The 22,579-nt window shown below is 36.2% G+C and overlaps 1 protein-coding gene across 1 annotated transcript in view; it reads left to right on the plus strand.

The window, feature by feature from the left end:
• The window catches only part of cacna1eb (calcium channel, voltage-dependent, R type, alpha 1E subunit b), a 120,630-nt gene that overhangs the window by 11,656 nt on the left and 86,395 nt on the right, over positions 1-22,579 (plus strand). The window contains exons 4-8 of the mRNA XM_017351211.4: positions 8,994-9,097; positions 11,636-11,794; positions 14,562-14,752; positions 16,355-16,458; positions 19,477-19,592. Coding sequence (XP_017206700.4) covers positions 8,994-9,097; positions 11,636-11,794; positions 14,562-14,752; positions 16,355-16,458; positions 19,477-19,592 — 674 coding nt within the window. The remainder of the gene's footprint in view (positions 1-8,993; positions 9,098-11,635; positions 11,795-14,561; positions 14,753-16,354; positions 16,459-19,476; positions 19,593-22,579) is intronic.

Here is a 22,579-nt window from a genome sequence, read left to right on the forward strand (position 1 = left end):
TTATTTTGGTTTAATTGTAATGTAAATGTTTTGTTATGTATTTATTTTATAACATTTCATTTTGTTTATTTGATTGTTTATTTTATTTGATTGTTTATTTTTATTATTTGTTAGTTTTATTTAATTAATTACATTTTTATTGTTTATTTTGTTTATATTGTTATTCATTATACATTGTTTATTTTATTTTTTATTTTATTGTTTTTTATTTTTTATTGTTTTTGTTTATTTTATTTGATTTAATCTATTAATTAGATTTTTATTTTACAGTTTTATTATTTTTCTATAATTTAATTTTGTTTATTTTATTTTGGGTTTTTTTTTATTTTGTATTGTTTTTGTTTATTTTATAGTTTATTTATTTATTTAATATTGTTTATTTTTGTTTTATTGTTTATTTTGTGTTTTATTTAGAATTATTTTTTTGTGTATTTTATTTTATTGTTTACTGTATGTTATTTGATATTTTACTTTATGCATTTTTTATTTTATTGTTTTAATTGTGTATTTTTTGCTTATTTTATTTTATTGTTTTTTTATTTTGTATAGTTTATTGTTTTTGTTTATTTTATTGTTTATTTATTTATTTTATGTTGTTTATTTTTGTTTTATTGTTTATTTTAGAGTTTTTTATTTTGTATAATCTATTGTTTTTCTTTTATTTGATTGTTTATTTTGTTTGATTTAATCTTTTAATTAGATTTAATTGAATGTAATTGTATTGTTTGTTTAATTTATTCATGCATTTATTTTATTCAATTTTATTTAGTTTATTTTATTGCTTAATCTATTTGTTGTTTATTTTGTATTATTTATTTGTACTTTATTTTATTATTTTATTTGATATTGTACTTTATTGTTTATTTATTCATATTTATTTCATAGTGTTTGTTTATTTTATTTTATAAAATATTTTAATTTAATTTTGTTTGCTTGTTTTCACCTAATACTACTATTTAGGGCAGTTGTATTAAATGGGGACATTTGGTTTAAATCTTATAAAATGTAAAAATGCAATTTTTTGCAATAAAAAATGTTGGAACAAAAAATAAATATATATAAAATATTTAAAAATAAAAAATGCTTATTTTAGTGGCATTTAAAATCTAAATTTTTAGAAAATAAATCAACACTGAAAAGCTGAGATGTTTTTGAATCAATTGATTTTAAAATGTTTGTCAAAGTGTACAGACTTTTGAGCAGCATTCAATGGAGAAAGATGCTTTTTTTTTGCACACGTAATGCTGTAGCTCCAGCCTCTGCAAGCCAGCCAAACCTTGACCCCCTGTTGTTAATGTAATGTGGGCGTCTACAGCAAGAACTGATTTTTTGCACGCTTTTACCCATTTAATAAATGAAATTATGACAAATCATGCCAGCTTTTATTTCTTCACATTTTAATAGATGTTGTTAAAAGCCGGGAAATGGTTTGACATTGATTTTAACACACATCGCATCAATGAAAGGTGTAATTTCTGTCGGTTTGCATAGATATTTTACAGTACATCCACAGGGTCTCATTCATAAAACATGAGCAGAATATACAGTCGTTAGTAATTGTTTATAAACCAGTTAATTACAAAAAAACGATTGCAACATCATATTACTCATTACAGTGTTCTGGATATCCTGAATGTAGAACATCCCAATGGTGAATATAGCAACCCGTTAAAAGCACAAAGTTAATCATTTAGATTTTATTTAATATTTTATTTTTTATATTTTTGTTATTTTATTTTGTTTGATTTTTCTTTTTATTTTGTCGTTTATTTTATTTTAATATTTTTTTTAATTCTTTTTTTGTTTATTTTGCTTTTTATTTTATTTAATATTTTTATTTGATTTAATGTAATTGTATTGTTTTATTTTATTGTTTGTTTATGTTTGTATTTTATACTGTTTATAGTTTTTTATTTTATTGTTTATTTTATTTTAATAATTAAATTTTTTTTTATTCTTTTGTGTTTATTTTATTTTTTATTTATTTTTAATTTTTATTTTATTTAATGTAATTTGTATTGTTTTATTTTATTGTTTGTTTATGTATGTATTTTATATTGCTTATTGTTTTTAATTTTTTTTGTTTATTGTAGTTAATTTAATCTTTTATTTTGGTTTAATTGTAATGTAGTTGTTGTTTATTTTATTGTTTAATTTATTTATTTAAGTATTTATTTTATAATATTTCATTTTTTTATTTGATTGTTTATTTTATAAGATTGTTTATTTTTATTATTTGTTTGTTTTATTTCATTGATTACATTTTTATTGTTTATATTGTTATTCATTCATTATACATTGTTTATTTATTTATAGTTTTGTATTTTGTATCATTTTTTTGTTTGTTTGTCTTTTTTTATTTTGATAAATCTATTTCAGATGAATCTATCTGGTCCTACACTATAAATGAACTATTTTCGTTGTGTTTATAGTTTCTAAATGTTATTGTTGTTGAACCAAAGCAACATCAGTCAAACTGACTTAAATTATTAAGTTAAACTTTGTATAACTTAAAAAAAGTTGAAACCTGATTAAATGATTAAAATTACAGTTACAAAAACATTTAATCATGACTTTTTGACATATTGTGAGTCTAATAATTATATATTACAGATATTTCTATCTTGTTTTTACTCAAAAACAAAGTTTTGCTGCAAAAGAGCTGAAACATCACAGTTCTTGAGATTCCTTTAATTGTTTTTTGTTCAATCCACTTAAATTTATAAAAACAATTAAGTTAACTTTGTGTTTAGACCACATGAAGGATTTTTTTGTGGAACCCAGTGTATAAAAACCACATCTGCACTACTAAAATCGCAGAACGACGGCTAAACAAATCTGAAAATGAAAGCGATTATCCTTGTTGCTTCATATCTGACACAGTTTTGGCTCCAACATACCTGACCTCTTTAAAAACAGCGAAAGTAAGTCAGACTTAAAAGAAAACTACATGTGTCATTGGACTCCTTTGGGAACTGAAACAGGGCCAGTAGGCCATCGCTCGTGGCTTTCATTTCATCAGAATTTAATGATTAGCGGGAGACCGATCTGCTGGGACTGAGCCAATTTGATATTTTTTACTTCGCAGGTCTGCTGGGAGCAGATACGGAGAAACTTTGTGCGTTTGACATGATAAAACAAATATCAGGATCAAAACGCTGAATTCCGCTTCAAAGCTTTGCTTGTTGTCTTCAAAGAGGAGTGGTTTTATATTGCAGATGCCTAATATATTCATACAGAATTTCAGCTGTCTGTTCCTATGTTCATTGCTTTATGTCATCGGCATGCCATATGTTAGACCACCATCTGCACGCTAGATCAATACGATCCAGCCCCAAATGCCAGATCTTGTCAGAAAATGTCAGTTTCTAAAGGTAAATGGACAACAAGTCAGCAGAGTTTCCAATCCCCAAACCTGTTAACTAATATTCCACTGAATTATCAGTCAACATAGGAGCTGAAGCAGGAGACGAAGTTCATTCATTTTCTTGTCGGCTTAGTCCCTTTATTAATCCGGAGTCGCCACAGTGGAATGAACCGATAACTTATCCAGCAAATTTTTACGCAGCGGATGCCCTTCCAGCCACAACCCATCTCTGGGAAACACCCACACACACATTCACACACACAATTATACGCTATGGACAATTTAGCCTACCCAATTCACCTGTACCGCATGTCTTTGGACTGTGGGGGAAACCGGAGCACCCGGAGGAAACCCACGCGAACGCAGGGAGAACATGCAAACTCCACACAGAAATTCTAACTGAGCCGAGGCTCGAACCAGCAACCTTCTTGCTGTCAGGCGACAGCACTACCTACTGCGCCACTGCCTCGCCCCAGGAGACAAAGTAATGATGATAAAGAAAGAGCAGAGTTTATTGAATAATCTTAGCTGTGAATGATTCAATGCTCAGACTTTAGCTCCTTTCACACAGTGATAACGGGAAATATCTGGAAAATCTCCGGAACGACTTTACCGTGAATTAAAAAAAGGGCTGTTCACACGGGCGAGGACGTTACGGAAATTTTCCAGAAAAGAGCATCACCCATCACAGGTCTATTAGTCTCTGCTAATGAGCTGATGATCTGAATCAGGTGTGTTTGGTTAAGGAGACATGAAAAATGTGCAGAGCTGGTGCTCCTCCAGAAACGTGGTTGAGAAACACTGCCTTAACAGATATCTGTGCTAATTTTGTATTCTATTATGTATTTAATAGCTTCTATTGTAATGCTTTGGGATTAAGAGAAGCACAGTATAAAATATACTTGATGTATATGACTGTCAGTCAAACACAAATAGAGTAGTTGTACAGTTTATCCTGGGTTTTCCATGCTTCATAATGGTTTTAGATGGTGACTTTTATTTTGAAAGCTATAAACGTGTATAAATCTAGCTTGTTAGTTAACAATGCTGCATTTATTTAAGTCAATTATAGACTACAAATTAAATTGTTCATCCAATAATTATAAATTAATCCATCAAACAATCCATCATTGGTGTAAATGACTTTCTGATGAACTAACACAGTGATTCTCAACCACGTTCCTGAAGGAGCACCAGCACTGCATGTTTTGTCTGTCACACCCATCACAGGTCTTTCAGTCTCAGCTAATGAGCTGATGATCTGAATCAAGTGTGTTTGGTTAAGGAGATCAGGAAAATGTGCAGAGCTGGTGCTCCTTCAGGAATGTGGTTGAGAAACACTGCCTTAATAGATATTTGTACTAATTTTGTATTATATTATGTGTTTAATATCTTCTATTGTAATGCTTTGGGATTAAGAGAAGCGCAGTACACAATATATTTGATGTATATGACTTTCTTCTTTCAGATGACCACAAATGGAGTAGTTGTACAGTTTATCCTGGGGTTTCCATGCTGCATAATGGTTTTAGATGGTGACTTTTATTTTGAAGCTTATAAACGTGTATAAATCTAGCTAGTTAGTTAGCAATGCTGCATTTATTTAAGGGAATTATAGACTAAAATGAAACTGTTCATTAAATAATTGAAGTTAATCCATCAAACAATCTATCATTGGTGTAAATGACTTTCTGATGAACTAACACAGTGATTCTCAACCACGTTCCTGAAGGAGCACCAGCACTGCATGTTTTGTCTGTCACACCCATCACAGGTCTTTCAGTCTCAGCTAATGAGCTGATGATCTGAATCAGGTGTGTTTGGTTAAGGAGACATGAAAAATGTTTGGTGCTCCTCCAGAAACGTGGTTGAGAAACACTGCCTTAACAGATATTTGTACAAATTTTATATTCTATTATGTGTTTAATAGCTTCTATTGTAATGCATCGGGATTAAGAGAAGCGCAGTACACAATATATTTGAGGTATATGACAAACACAAATGGAGTAGTTGTACAGTTTATCCTGGGGTTTCCATGCTGCATAATGGTTTTAGATGGTGACTTTTATTTTGAAGCTTATGAAAGTGTATAATCTAGTTAGTTAGTTTGGGTTTAAGTAAAGCACATCACAAAATAAAATGCATTAGTACATAATGTTGTGATCATAACTTGTTTAAGTATTGGTATTTTACGCTCACACACACACACAGACTCACACACACACACAAACCTGTTTACCCGGCTCATGTGAAGAAGAATCTGTGTAAAGCAGTCACTTTGGCACGCGGCGTGAACATTACTGAGAGCTGTTACAACACTACAGCACTTCTCAGACATGCCACAGCGATAAACACATCTGACGAAAATATCTGTGAGCAGCCCGAGCAATTGTTGATATTCAGGAGGAACGTAAAAGTCATGAACCGAGGGATGAATTTGAGCAAGAGAATATTAATTACAGTATGGAAGAGGAAGCGGGAATAAAGCAAGAGAGAGAGTGAGAGAGAGTGAGTGGGTGAGTGACTGCATGAAAGCATTGCTCGGGGGTGTAAATGGTGTGAAAATTCAAGGTTGTGAATCTTTTCTGTAGCCTCCAGAGCCGCGGCACGTCCGTATACTATTGTGCATCTTGATTTGCATCAACAAATCCCTCAACATCGGCCCGCTTTATTATCCGTTTACTGCATTTCTGACGGGAGCTTTCAATGTGTGTTTCAAAAGGAACTTATGTAATGCTCTGATCAATCAATGGAGAACGTACACCGTGTGCTGTGTGTTTGCAATGCATAAAATAGGACAGTGTGCTTAAAAATAAGTGCACCAAACAAATCAGTAGTGTATGATAGAACACGTGAATCCTGATGAAGTTTATTTCCTGTTTATTTTTTATTTAATTAGTCAGGTCTTTTAAATGCATGTTGCCAGATTACTTAGAATCCATCTTAATATGTTGAAATACTATTAGAAAGATATGAATATGCTATAAATAAATCTGTAGCCGAAGAAAAAAAGCCAGATCCAAATGAATTCAAGTCTATGAGATTGGTTTACTGGCAAAATCAATGCAGCTCCACACAATAACTGAACACATAAGTCATATTATTACATAAATCTTGCCCTTATTTGTTTAGTTTATGTTTAACTAACAAATATAATTCACCTAAACTGTATAAGTTCAATTATGTTAATAATATGACATCCTAAAGGATGTGGATAATTCAAAATACATCTGTTTTGTTATTATTTTGAGTGTATTTAACACAAAAACCAAGTGTTTTGCATAGGCTACGGTGTGTTCGCACTATTGGTTGATGGCGTACAATACTATCAATCGGTGTAACATGACCAAACACTATTAATTATTTCCCGATTTGACTTCTTTGTACCTGGCAGTGAAAAAGCTGAAATGCAAACATGAAATGAATATGGGCTCACCCACACACACTCCTCCACACAGCGCTGAGAGGCATGAGAGAGAGAGAGAGAGAGAAAGAGAGGAGGGGGATGGAGGAAGATGGAGGAATAACATTATCAACACTTACTGGTGAATCATCAGCATATCTGCAGCAAATGCTTCATGTTTCACATGAACACACACACACACCATGAAAGAAAGGCTTCATGTCGAGTCTGATCACATTGTGTGCTCATACAGCTCCTGACACCGTGGTGCGGTTCACATCCTCAGCATTGAGCATTTACATATAAATAAATACAAACTAATAAATACAATTGTCCACCCAAAAATTTAAGTCAACTCAAGCCATTCTCAGTCTATATTAGTCGCTCTTGTGTCAGACAGACACAGTTGGAGTGGTTAAATTCTTTATCTTGGCTCTTCCATGCTGTATAATGGTGTTTGATGGGGACTTTTATATTGAAGCATCTAAAATCGCATAAATAATAATAATCCTGAAGGAAATTCCACCATCCAATAGCATCCAGTAAAACATAGATACATTAAATGTATTAATAGTTAATAAATGAAGCGATTAAATAAATCAAAGATGTTGTTAAATTGTCAAAAACACAAAGCTGCCAGAAACAGCTGATGGAGTATACACTAACCTGCACATTATTCAGACACTAGATGGCGCCAGTCAGTCAAAAACACAAAGCTGACAGAAACAGCTGACGGAGTATACACTAACCTGCGCATTATTCAGACACTAGATGGCGCCAGTCAGTCAAAAACACAAAGCTGACAGAAACAGCTGACGGAGTATACACTAACCTGCACATTATTCAGACACTAGATGGCGCCAGTCAGTCAAAAACACAAAGCTGACAGAAACAGCTGACGGAGTATACACTAACCTGCGCATTATTCAGACACTAGATGGCGCCAGTCAGTCAAAAACACAAAGCTGACAGAAACAGCTGATGGAGTATACACTAACCTGCGCATTATTCAGACACTAGATGGCGCCAGTCAGTCAAAAACACAAAGCTGACAGAAACAGCTGACGGAGTATACACTAACCTGCGCATTATTCAGACACTAGATGGCGCCAAACAGTCAAAAACACAAAGCTGACAGAAACAGCTGATGGAGTATACACTAACCTGCGCATTATTCAGACACTAGATGGCGCCAGTCAGTCAAAAACACAAAGCTGACAGAAACAGCTAATGGAGTAGACACTAACCTGCACATTATTCAGACACTAGATGGCGCCAAACAGTCAAAAACGCAAAGCTGACAGAAACAGCTGATGGAGTAGACACTAACCGGCGCATTATTCAGACACTAGATGGCGCCAGTTAGTCAAAAACACAAAGCTGACAGAAACAGCTGACGGAGTATACACTAACCTGCGCATTATTCAGACACTAGATGGCGCCAAACAGTCAAAAACACAAAGCTGACAGAAACAGCTGATGGAGTATACACTAACCTGCACATTATTCAGACACTAGATGGCGCCAAACAGTCAAAAACGCAAAGCTGACAGAAACAGCTGATGGAGTATACACTAACCTGTGCATTATTCAGACACTAGATGGCACCAAACAGTCAAAAACGCAATGCTAACAGAAACTGAAACAGCTGATGGAGTATACACTAACCTGTGCATTATTCTGACACAAGATGGTGTCAAATAGTCAAAAACAAAAGCAGCTGATGGAGTATACACTAACCTATGCATTATACAGACACTAGATGGCGCCAAGTAGTCGAAAACGTAAACCATTTCTATCAAAGATAGAGTAACCTACATATTATTCATTCGCAACACAGCACCGAACAGTCAAAAAATGCAATATGACAGACAAGCCGATACATATAAATGTGTATGTAAATGATCATATTCCCTGACGGTGATTAGCAGTCCTCGGATAAGTCTGTGCTATTCGGCGGTTGTTATCTGGGAATAACATAGTGTGAAATTTCTCACCTGACCAATCAAAATCGAATATTTCAGACAGCAACCTAATAATCTGCAATAACAACTTGCTGGATGTACATTCATCCCTCTCTTTTGTCATGCCTCCCAAAAGTCTTTACTAGAATGAAGGACGAAATGTTCGGTCACTGTTACAGGATTAGGAATAAACCCCTATTTTCCTTTTCTCTTATTATCGTGTGTGTGTGTGTGTGTGTGTGTGTGTGTGTCATTGCAGGATTCTGGCCACCGCTGGATCTCATATGAACATTCCTGTTGATCTGAGAACGCTGAGAGCTGTGCGCGTGCTGAGACCCCTGAAACTGGTCTCCGGTATCCCCAGTAAGTGATTCTTCCACTTAGTACATTTATAATTGTAATTATGCACTCTAACAAAAGGTTGGGCTATAATAATATTATAACACAACTTGGGTTTATCCATATTGGATATTGTTTCCCAGATTTTTTAGAAGAAAGATATGGGAGAAATATTTAAAGATGCGCATGTAGGATTGCCCAAGTGGTTGATCTAGGTATCGCAGCCCAAATCCAAAATATTGCAAGTGTATCTGTCTATTTGTCTATTTGTAGTAAGTTAGAGGCGTAACTTGATGTTATCGACATCCCATTGAACCAACAAGATGTTGTTGGCAAGATGGCGGAAATACTTACCAGAGAACATTTTCACCAGGGGCCTCATCATGTATCAACGCTGCGTACGCACAAAAAACTTTGTGTACACCAGGTTTCAGGCTCACGTTTGGATTTGCTAACGATGAAATGAGCGTGAGAATGTGTGCTGGTCCACACCAACTTCATGGCATATGTGCATTTCTTGTGTGTGTTTGTTTTATTTCCATTGGTGAATCCTAGAGGCAGTTGTGTTAAATTGCACACTATAAAGTGTCTTTAAGGCCGTGCAATGGCAGCTGTGTGGGACAGGATCATCCGCATGTCTAGCAGGTATATAAGGTTTCTGTACCATGCAGTTGACCAGCTAAACATTAAAGCGCAATTTGCAGCGGACGCTGGTTTTCCCAATATAATCAGAGCGATCGACCGCACACACATTGCTATAAAGGCGCCATCTGAAGACGAATTTGCATACGTGAATCAGAAACATTTCCATTTAATAAATGTGCAAATAATATGTGATGCTCAAATGCGCTTAACATAATACTTATCAATGATTCCTACTTGTTTTCCTTGTGATGAAGAGTAGGCAAAATCTAATGTGTAGCGGGAGAAAAAAGAAGAATGAGTTCATCAGACGCTGGATTCGAATCAAGTTCATGATCAATGGTGTCAAAACATGTTGCCGTGTGCTTTACAAGCTACGCCACTCACGCTGCTGTTTGCTGCTCTCTGTAGCTTTGTTGTCACTGTCAATCAAACGGTGATGGGCGGGAATCACTCAACTGTATCCAATGACGTGTGCTATTTGCACTTAGCCTAAATAGACACTACAAAATTTTGCATGCGACCATTCGTTTTTTTAATTCCCTCATAGTGCGACGTTCAGACCCCACTGCGTCAGCTAAACTCCCACTCTATTTTTTTTCTTTTGTTATTAATTTCGGAGGAAAAACTTGCAAATAACACAGTTTTTCTCCGGTCTACCTCCAATAGGAGCATCTCCAATTCACATTCTGTTCAAAGTTTTTATTCTTGCTTACTCTTGCCATTGCTTTTTTCATTTGGTTTTACCAAAGTAGAGTCATTAGCATATTTATTAATGGGAGGAGCCAGGGAGGGGTTTTGCACTCGTGCGATCAGTTTCACGTTAATTCGGATGTGCAAAGAGAATATGCGTGGGATTCGGCGTACGCAGTGTTTCATACATCTGAATTTTTTACTGCGTCGCACATTTACAGCTCTGTACGCAATGTTTCAGTATGAATTCAACGCAAGTCTTCATACATGAGGCCCCTGATGTTTACATGAGATTTCTCTAAACTTATCCACAACCAAGTCATTTGATATATCACTATATTCATCTATTTAGCAACTCATGCAACTCCACTCGCTGACTTCTTCATCTGTTTTGTCATGAAAGTTAGCCTACTCGTCGTCGCCCCCTGTGGTTGCAAATAACAGTACAAAGGCGAGCGTGTCAAGTATGAAAGCCTCCACAACTCGTGGCTGTACATTAATAACTGTGATGGTTGGGTTTACTGAAGGTGTAGCCGTTAATAACTGTGATTGTTGGGTTTTTGTTGGTGTAGACGTTAATAACTGATGTACAGTGCCACCTAGCCGACAGCATAGTTTTAACACAGCTCCAAAACTTCCTCTATTGACTCATTGCAAATGCAGGTTGCCAGATTGACAGCACAATCAGAAGCGAGTGTGCCTGACGCTATTAACGACACTGTTTGCAGCTCAGCTAATGTTTACATTTGTATTGTTTGCACCTAATGTAGATTGTAATAATCTGCATACTATTTTGGAGGCTACTACTGTCCTCCTGAGGTTGCATTGTCAGCCGTGTCAGCATACACTGAGAGCCTTCAGTACTGAAATGAATTACAGTGCATAATTTCCACCAAGGCAACCTGGAGTGCTGAAATATAATTGGCTAAACTGGCAGTGGGCTGGTTATAGAGGTCAAAACAAAGCCAGATATTCAAACGCAGGTATCTCAGAGGAGAATACCTGACTTCAGCATTGTTTTTCAGATGAGCAAGTGTTCACTTAGCATGTTTCTCAACCATATGCACACATATTATGGTATTTCTATCCTTTAGAAGAGTCACAAGCTTACATAAAGCACCTTTAAATAGTGATCTAGAATGGCAAGAATCCCACAGGAATGCTTTGTGGAAAAGTATGAACAGTATTTGGTATTTAAACTGTACTAATCCTGTTGATCTGCTCCAGGTTTACAGATCGTGCTGAAGTCCATCATAAAAGCGATGGTGCCGCTGCTGCAGATCGGACTCCTGCTGTTCTTCGCCATCCTGATGTTCGCCATCATCGGTCTGGAGTTTTACAGTGGGAAACTACACCACACCTGCCTGGCCGACCTGGATATACTCGGTATGGAGACACTTTTTGGCCCTTGAAGTCCACATGAAGTCAAAACTCACCGTATTGATTTTGCAGAGATGGGAAGTAATGAAGTACAAATACTTTGTTACTGTCCCTGTTACTTTGTTTGTCCCGAAACACATTACAATGACGGATTTTTGACTAACAGTGTAGCAAAATAAACATTGCAAATTTTGATTTTGTGGACTTTAAGGCTATATTAAATAACCTGAAATGAACTGGAATGCCATTGCCTGACTTTATCATTCAAGAAAACCGTGATTGGCTGAAATCTCAAGGTCTTTCCTAAACTCTGAGCATGAAAGATCTATTTCAGACTTCTGAATGGCCATCAACAGAGAAAGATGCCAGCTAAAGCTAACAAGGTCATGCGAAACGGATAATCGTTGACCCTGTGATTGAGGTGAATCTAGTGTTTCTCTATGGTACAGCTGATGATGTGCAGCTTGTGCCACCATTGGGTTTTTTGAGGATCCTTGGAAGGCAGCCTCGGTTTCACACCCTTGGATTTGTCACTCACGTCCTTCAGTCACCCACAATCCTTTGCACGCCGTCCAGAGCATGAAAATAAATTTACGGAAAATGAGTCAGCATCGAGCTCAGTCAGTGTCATCGACAAATGCAAGACGAAAACAGAGTTTGGAGATGAAATCATGCCTTTCTGCTGTGCTCCAGTCAGTCAATCGCATTATTAGAGCTCAGACGTTTGTTGTTTGCATGTTGGTTCATTTTTAATTAAATGTATTCTTTATCAGTGTATGTAATAGTGCTTCAGTGTTATGACACTAAATGACACTATATATGCAATTTTAAAAAATAATGCAATTAAATATCGTTAGATAGGTCAGCAAAATCGCCAGGTTTAGTGTACTTGGTGCATTATAAATACCTGTAATGATGTTTACAGCCACTTCGCCGACTAGAAGGAGGAGGCGGAGAACCGACGGAGATTTAAAGGCACCTATGGTGAACAATCTACTTTTCATGCTGTTTGGACAGACATGTGTGTATATATAGTGTATAGACTGTCATATTAGGCTGGTATAAACACACACAGTCCTTTTTTTAAAATTTAACAATATAAAAACGGTGGACCAATTGGAGCGGTTTTCAGACCGACCGCAACTTTACGTAGGAGAGCGGTCCCCCTGTCCATCAATATTGATTGACGGCCTCGCGTCACGATCATATCCTCAGTTTCTTGTTTCACGTCCTCCATTTTCAGCGTGTGAGTCAAAGCGATATCATTAAAGGAACACCCGTGCTCTATTTTAAGATGAAAGGCTTATTGGGCTCAACACAACATCAATATTCTCCATATTATCGCTCCTTTTGCGTAGCGCCGCAGTGCATATTGGAGTTCTGGGCGTGGGTTTTTGTTGCGGTGCATGCGGTGGACCTTCTGGTTGGCGCCGTTGTGTTTGCTTAGTGGGCGTGGCTTATTTTGTGGTATCATTGCGCTGGTTTTGATTGGCTATTTTGCTAGTTTTGCTTCAAAACCTGGCAACCCTGAGTATAGTATAGATGGCACAGACTGAACAATGGATTAAAGGTACAGTGTGTAGTGTTCTCCACTAGAGGGCGTGTGTTCACAACAAACAAAGGTGTATTAGGGTAAATGCTGAGCTAGTGTTGTTCCCATACTGATAAACTTCCGGTGAGCTGTTATTGTGAGTTTTTTTTCCATCTTATATGGTTCCTTTTACAGCATCGATGTTGTAATGTCATTAAAATACCATCAGTTAAACAGACTTTGGCATTCATTTAGTTGCTCAAGCGTAAAACAAGGCAAGCTGTTCACTCACACGCGCCCGTCAGAATCAGCAGACTAGCACAGAAGCTCCATTGAATATACTGGGGTGAAATAAATGCTCATGTTATAAAGACATGGCGGGGGGAAATGTAATGTAATGCAGTGCTTCTTGTACAATCTGAGACCAACTTTATAGCAGATATAACTCAGCCAGTGGAAATCGCTGATTTTTAAAGAAAACTGACCTTAAACGCGCTGATTCTGCAATGGCATACAGTTCACCGGAAGCGCTTAACCCAGGTTACTGGCAAATTAAAAGTCCTATTAGCATGCCTTCGGCACATACCCTTTTGGATGATGGTGTGACTGAGTTTGGAATCATGGGAGTTGTAGTCTCCATCCTGTGTGAGTTTAGTGTCATTTAGTATGGGACAAATTGTACATTTTTATGCAAATTAAATTATATTAATTCATAAGGATTAGCCACTTTTCTGATGATACATAAAATAGTGAGGTTTCCTCATGAGATTGTGCTGGGATAATGCATAGAGTGATATAAAAGATGTTTTACATATGGGCGTGGCTTATTTTGTGGTATCATTGCGCTGGTTTTGATTGGCTATTTTGCTAGTTTTGCTACAAAACCTGGCAACCCTGACTATAGTATAGATGGCACAGACTGAACAATGGATTGAAGGTACAGTGTGTAGTGTTCTCCACTAGAGGGCGTGTGTTCACAACAAACAAAGGTGTAGCTTGATAACGGTGAGCGCTATCTTGCCTAATGAACCTAATTAAGTTAAGCCTTTAAATGTCTCTTTAAGCTGAATATTAGTGTCTTAAAGATTATCTAGTCTAAAATGATGTACTGTCATCATGACAGAAATAAAATAAATTTTGGTTTTTGGATTTTGTAATGACAATAACGCTTTAAGGATGCATATTTCTGATGGAGTCAACGCTCCTAAATGTGTACTTTCCAACACTGTGTGTTTTTTTCAGATAATGAGACGGTGGACTCGTCGGAGGTGGATTTTGCTTGTGGTGTGAGGAAATGTCCTGATAAATACACCTGCAGCGGCTCTTGGATTGGACCCAATGACGGCATCACGCAGTTTGATAACATCCTGTTCGCAGTGCTAACAGTGTTTCAGTGCATCACTATGGAGGGCTGGACGGCGGTGCTGTATAATGTGAGTTCATGCAGATTTACAGTTAACTAATGCAAACTTATTAACCCTTATTTGTCTGTATTAAACTGATGGACAGTGAGAAATTAGGGGAAAAAAAAAATAATATCACCTCAAAGTGAAAGCATGTTTATTTTTCGTCAGATTATTAAAAGTGTGAACTATCGCTTTAATGTGACAATGTTGTGTTCAAACACGGTTTTAAGGAGCAAACTAAGATATAATATTCGGATGAGTGCTGAAATCATGCAGTAATTGTACATTTAAACATAGTGTTTAGTATTTGACACTCAGCAATTATGTATTACTACAGTATATCATAACAAATAATATATGCAGTTGAAGACAAAATGATTATCCTCCTGTAAAATTGAAATGATTATTTTTGCTTCATGCAGCGGATGTCTAATAGAGCAAGGAATTATTTTACATAATATTTCCTATAATAAGTATTTGTCTTCTAGAGAATTATTTAATTTAATTTTTTATTTTGGCTAAAATAAAAGTGATTTATTTATTTATTTATTTATTCATTTATTTATTTATTTATTTATTTATTTATTTATTTATTTATTTATTCATTCATTTATTTATTTATTTATTTATTTATTTATTTATTAATTAATTAATTAATTAATTTATTTATTTACCTTTATTTACCTTTATTTAGCTTTATGTATTTATTGTCCTTTATTAATTAATTAATTAATTTATTTATTTATTCATTTATTTATTTTCCTTATTTATTTAGTTTATTGCTTTTTTCTTTCTTTATTTTCCTTATTTATTTTCTTATTTATTTAGTTTATTTCTTTTTCTAATTTATTTCCTTTCCTTTCCTTTATTTATTTTCTTTCTTTCTTTCTTTCTTTCTTTCTTTCTTTCTTTCTTTCTTTCTTTCTTTCTTTCTTTCTTTCTTTCTTTCTTTCTTTTCCTTTTATTTATTTATTTATTTATTTATTATTTATTCATTTATTTATTATTTTCCTTTCTTTCTTTCTTTCTTTTTTCTTTCTTTCTTTCTTTCTTTCTTTCTTTCTTTCTTTCTTTTCTTTTCTTTATTTCTTTATTTATTATTTTCCTTTCTTTCTTTCTTTCTTTCTTTCTTCCTCTCCTTTTATTTATTTATTGATTTATTCATTCATTCATCCATTTTCTTTTATTTATTTATTTATTTATTTATTTATTTATTTATTTATTTATTTATTTATTTATTTATTTATTTATTTATTTATTATTTAAAAAATATTTATTTAATAATTTTCTTTACCTAACCTAGCCTAACCTAATTAAGCTTTAAAATTGCACTTTAAGCTGAATATCTAGCCAAATCACTAATAAAAAAATGTATACTGTCATCATGACAAAGATAAAAGAAATCGATTATTTTAAGATTAGTTTAGATTAGATTAGTTATTAAAAATATTATGTATAAAAATGCATTAAGAATGGTAAAAATGTATATAATTAACACATTATTGTGCCTTCAACTGTATAAGACACACCACCCATCTATAATTATCCTAAAATTATCATATAATTCTCTGATTAGATCATTTTGTTTTCAGCTTGTACATGATTTATAATGTTGTTATTTCCCCACAGACTAATGATGCTCTGGGACCCACGTGGAATTGGATATATTTCATTCCTCTCATCATTATCGGCTCATTCTTTGTGCTCAACCTTGTTTTGGGTGTCCTTTCTGGGTACGTATAACACATACATAGTCATTTATGACACACTAATGACACATTTTGTCATTTGATTAATTCATTCAGACTAAGATTTGGTTTTGTATTTGCTACAAAACCCAAAAGCAGACGTTACAACAATGCCAATTTCTCTTTCATACAAAACCCAAAAGCAGACGTTACAACAATGCCAATTTCTCTTTCATACACCACAAGGGCGGTAGAAAGCATGCAAAAGCACTCTAAACGCATTACTAAAGTAGTTGACATAACTTCTGAATTCATGCAGTACTGTGTGTGTGTGTGTGTGTGTGTGTGTGTGTGTGTGTGTGTGTGTGTGTGTGGAACAGAGCAAATGGAAGTCATGTGGGGAATAATTACAGGATTACAGGCTCCCAGCTGTGCATTATTTTTCTAATTCAACATCATGGAGTCAGTTATTTCACTTATACTGCAGTTAGCACACATTGTTCTGCTGTTTTATTTTAAGGCATTCTGTCTGTGTGGCTAATTTCTAATAATGCATCTCATCCCAAGCCTCTGCTGCTAATTTTAAAATGTCATTTAAGTGTGGTGTTTAATTAACTATTTAATAACTTAGGCTAGAGAGATAGAGGTTGGTTGGGTGGTTGATTGGTTGGATGGATGGACAGATGGTCGGTTGGTTGGTTGATTGGTTGGATGGATGGACGGTTGGTTTATTGGTTGGTATAGTGGATGATTGGCTGGATGGATGGATGAATGGATGGATGATTAGATGGAAAGATGCTTGGTTGGCTGGCTGGTTTGTAGGTTGATTGATTGGTTGGATGGATGGATGGATGTACAGTTGGTTGATTGGCTGGCTGATTGGTTGGTTGATTGTTGGACTGGCTGGCTAGTTGGTTGATTGGATGGATGGATGGTTGGCTGGTTGATTGGTTTGTAGATTGGATGGATGGATGGATGGATGGATGGATGGATGGATGGATGGATGGACGGACGGTTGGTTAGTTGGCTGATTGGTTGGCTGATTGGTTCATTGGTTGGATAGATGGATGCATGGATGGATGGATGGTTGATTGGTTGGTAGATTGGGTGGATGGATTGATAGATGGATGTACAAATAGTTAATGTGTTGGTTGGTTGGGAGATTGGTTGGTAGATTGGTTGGATGGATAGATGAATGGATGGATGGATGGATGAATATATGGACAGATGGTTTGTTGTTTGTTGGTTGGCTTAATTGTTGGTTGATTATTTTGTTGGTTGGATGGAGGGATGGATAGTTGATTCATTGATTGGTTGTTCGATTGGTTGGATGGGTGGATGGATAGATGAATGGGCAGATGGTTGATTGGTTGGTTGGATGAATAGATGAATGGATTGATGGATGTGTGGATGGACAGAAGGTTGGTTGGCTGGCTGGTTTGTTGGTTGGTTGGTTGTTTGGTTGGATGAATGGATGGACAGTTGGTTGATTGATTGGTTGGTGGATTGTTTGGCTGGTTGGATGGGTGGATGGATGAATGGATGGATGGGTGGTTGGATGGGTGGATGGATGAATGGATTGATGGGTGGTTGGATGGGTAGATGGATGAATGGATGGCCAGATGTTTTGTTGGTTGGCTTAATTGTTGGTTGATTATTTTGTTGGTTGGATGGAGGGATGAATGGTTGATTCATTGATTGGTTGTTAGATTGATTGGATGGATGGATGAATGGACAGATGATTGACTGGTTGGTTAATTGGCTGATTGGTTGGTAGATTAGTTTGGAGTTGGTTGGATGGATGGATGCATTGATGGACAGATGGTTAATTGTCTGGCATGTTGGTTGGTTGGATGGATTGATAGAAGGATGGATGAATCCATGAAAGGACAGATGGTTGGTTGGTTTGTCTGTAGATTGGTTGGTTGGTTGGTTGGATAGATGGATAGATGGATAGATGGTCAAATTGTTGGTTGGCTAGTATGTTGGTTGGTTGATTGATTGGTTGATTGGTTGGTCGGATGGATGGACAGATGGTTGGTTGGCTGGTTGGTTGATTGGTTAATTGGTTGATTTGGCTGGCTGGCTAGTTGGTTGATTGGCTGGATGGCTGGCTGGTTGGTTAGGATGATTGGATGGATGGATCAATGTATAGATGGTTGCTTGTTTGTTTGGTTGGTTGATTGATCAGTCGAATGGATGGATGAAAGGTTGCTTGGCTGGATGGTTGCTTACTTGTTTGGTTAAATGGTTGGATGTTTGGTTGATTGGTTGGGTGGTTTATTGGTTGATTGGGTGATTGGTTGTCCTGCTGGCTGGTTGATTGATTAATTAATTGGTGGTTTGGTTGATTTGATTGATTGGCTGGCTGGCTGATTTATTGGTTGTTTGGTAGGTTTGTTGGTTGAACATATATATTTGGTAAAAAAACACAAGCAAATAAATATAATTAATGCAATATATCAAACCCGAAATTCAGAGAATTTTTATAATTAAAATTTGTGGTGAAAAGTATTATAATTCTACAGGAAAACTGGACTTGGCAATCCTGACCTATAACTAGTTTAGCTGTGTAATTACCAGAAGGTAGCTGCACATCATATAACATGTGTCTGCCAATTAAATTAAAGCTTTTTTTAAAAACAATACATTTGGCACTCAAATATAGGTTGAATTTAATTGGAAGCTCCACATTCAAGCACATTTTTTTACATTACAGAAAGAGAAATCAACTTATTTTAATATCGTAACTCAATAATTTCATGGTTTGATAATATAACATGCTTATTTTGAAGATGTACAGCCAGTGAATGAATGTGAGAGTGATTAGCTTCTGGTGGGCCTGCAGTCGTGGGTGGGCTGGAAAGCATGCTTGGTTCTCTAGGGACTGATTACTGCACTCCTTCTAAAGTAAATCAGCCTCCACAGAGTTTCTCAGCACATCTATAGGCTTTACAGGTTGTGAAAGGTCAAATCTTAAATAGCATGCATTGTCTTGACCATTTACTGAATTTGTACTGTGTATATGTTTAATGACACTTCATTTGCTTAACGTTTCTCTAGGGAGTTTGCTAAAGAGAGAGAGCGGGTGGAGAACAGACGTGCTTTCATGAAACTCAGACGACAACAGCAGGTGGAGAGAGAACTGAACGGCTACCGGGCATGGATAGACAGAGCAGGTACTGACAAATGTTCATCAGTTCAGCTAATCTATGGCGTGCAAACAGTGATAGAAAAAGAACTATCATACTCAAGAGAAAGCACCATTACCATTAAAAACTTTTGTGCAAGTTAAGATGATCTGTTGATGAATGCCTCTGAAACATGACAGTTTCACTTTGTTATGGTTATACATTGCAAATACTATACTCCACAAGTACACAAGCTATGATGACTTTCACCTTGATATTTTAGTGTGGATGTATACCTAGCCGAATTGCACTGTAGGTGAAACGAACCTGTGTGTATTCCTACTGTGAAATTACCACATCAAACGTGACGTGCTAACATGATTGCAGTTTACACGAGTAAATCTAATTAATGTTAGCTCCACGTCTAAATATCAGGTACCTGTACAGTTTATACGTTCCAGTAAAACGCATACAAATAAAATGGAGCGGGTGCTTTTTTAAATAATTGTCGGTAAATTAAAGTCAAACCGGTGAGGCGTCTGACAAACAAGTGCACTTCTGAATCAAATCAGCAGAATGCCCTTCTGGATCTTTCACTTACTTCGAAGACACTACTGGCTACGCTTACATGAACGTCTGTAGTCTAGTTATTTGCCTTAATAGACAATAATATAATTAAGGTGTTTTCGTGAAGTGCTGTAATGTAAGAGTTTCCTGTAATTTTGTAAGTTTCACACTCACTCATGAACATTTCATTCATGCCCCCCTGACAAACTGGTAAGGAGTAAGGATTGGTGAGAGTGTTCTGGAATTTAATAACGCACGCCAATTGGAGAAAAAAAAACTTCCAGAAAGGGGTGGATGGGGTTGATTCGTAGAGAGTCAAAAAATGCTCGAGGAACAGTCCTGACGGAAATAGAGCTAGGAAGTGACAGCGCTATATGTAAATATATATGTATATATGATAGTATATCTCCTGCGGGAGTTAGGGCAGCAATTCTTGTTTTGCCGCCTCCAGTAAGAATCATTAAATGGGATTTGGGCGGTGGAGAATCCTGCTGGAGGGTGAGTGGCGAGTTTGGCGAAGACTCCTGCGGGAGTCAATGCTCGAGGAACGATCTTACTGGAGATAGAGAGGGGAGTGGCAGTGCTCTATATAAATATATATACATAAACATAAGTCTATTTTATTGAACCTTATTTATTTTCATCACCAATTATCATAGTAGAACAGTTTCTTAAGCAGTTTGTGATGCATTTTGGAAACAGGAGATAGCCCCTTGTCTAATGCGCCACCTGGCTTGACTGGGCACTTCAAAAGCAGAAATTTACTAATATTTTTAATAGTGTAGTTTGAAGAATCAGCAAAAGATGTGTTTTTTTTATGTAGTTTTGTTCTCAGATCTGTTTTTGTTGTCTAGTTATTCATACGGGCATATTTTTTATGGTAGAGTTTGTGTGTTTAGCACATGTTGGTTTTTTAGATGTTGTGCCTGAAGCCTGGAGTTCCTGCAACTGTTTGGGTCAAAGCATGGGTTGTTTTAAAAATAGTCATGCGCTAGTCAACAATGAACTGGTGACAGAGAGCTATCAGAGAAGTGCGGGCGAGATAATCTGGAGGAGTTGTGAGGAGACTGAAGGGAAATGTGGTGTTACTGTAAGCTGAGTGCTAAAAGTGCTCCAGAGACCACAGAAAAGAAGACCAGGGATTTTTTTAGGAGCCAGTGATGCTTTTACTCTTGCAATTATTCACCCTTGGGTGAATTGTTTTTTATTCTCAAATATTTCCCAAATTATGTTTAATTGAGCAAGGAATTTTTCACAGTATTTCCTATGCTATATTTTTTTCTGGAAAAATACAAATTAATACAAATATTTGTATTATTTTGGCTAGAATAAAACAGTTTTTAATTCATTTAAACCTATTTTAAGGTCATTATTATTAACCCCTTTAAGCAATATTAGTGTTGGATTGTCTTGGATTGTATTAGTGTTTGATTAGTGTTAGTTATACAGTGACTTGCCTAATTACCCTAACTTTACCCTAATTACCCTAGTGAATGGATGCTGTAAAAGAAACTGTAAAATTAGAAAAGCCGGAGGTTTATCAGTATGGGAAGAAACACTAGCTGCCCATATACCCTATTGCATAATTGAATATCAGCATATGTCTCTCTGAGATGTCTATGCTGTGCTGCAGGTGCTAGTTTTGCAGTATTTTATTTACTTTGGCATTTTAAAAATGATTTCAGCCAGGCTAGCGAAGTTTGGCCGGGTTCAGTGACAGACTGTGCTCTGATTGTGTAGTACACCTACACTACTCTTTTCACATTTCACCCTGCCACCCACACCTGAACACAACATTCAGGTGAACAGGAGTGTGAGAAGCTGCTCAATCGCCCACACACTGAAGGGTCAGAGAAAAGGTGACACTGACTCACTGACTGGAGTGTGTGTGTGTGTGTGTGTGTGTGTGTGTTGTCGTCTGTGCTCAGAATAGTTGATGGTTCTGCGCTATCCAGCAGATCACTGATAAGAGGCATACAAACTAAGGAGGAAAATCTGTCAAATTTGAGTACACGGACTGACACGGTGGCACAGTGGTTAGCACTGTAGCCTCACGGCAAGAAAGTTACTGGTTCGAGTCCGGCTGGGTCAGTTGGCATTTCTGTGTGGAGTTCGCATGTTCTCCCTGTGTTGGCGTGGGTTTCCTCCGGGTGCTCCGGTTTCAAACACAGTCCAAACACATGTGCTATAGGGGAATTGATGAACTAAACTGGCCGTAGTGTATGAGTGTGTGTGTGTGAATGAGTGTGTGTGTGGGTGTTTCCCAGTACTGGGTTGTGGCTGGAAAGGTGTTTGTTGCATGAAACACATGCCAGAATAGTTGGTTGTTCTTTTTTATAGTTCTTTGGGGGGACAACTTAATTTTTTCATGTTTAATCCACTTGAATTTGCAAAAACTGGATCAGGGTGGGGCCAAGCTGGAGCGCTCAATCTGATCCTCCGGCTCTGCAATGGTTGGCACACACACT

The sequence above is a fragment of the Danio rerio genome, chromosome 2, assembly GCF_049306965.1.
Source record: "Danio rerio strain Tuebingen ecotype United States chromosome 2, GRCz12tu, whole genome shotgun sequence".
Taxonomy (NCBI): domain Eukaryota; kingdom Metazoa; phylum Chordata; class Actinopteri; order Cypriniformes; family Danionidae; genus Danio; species Danio rerio.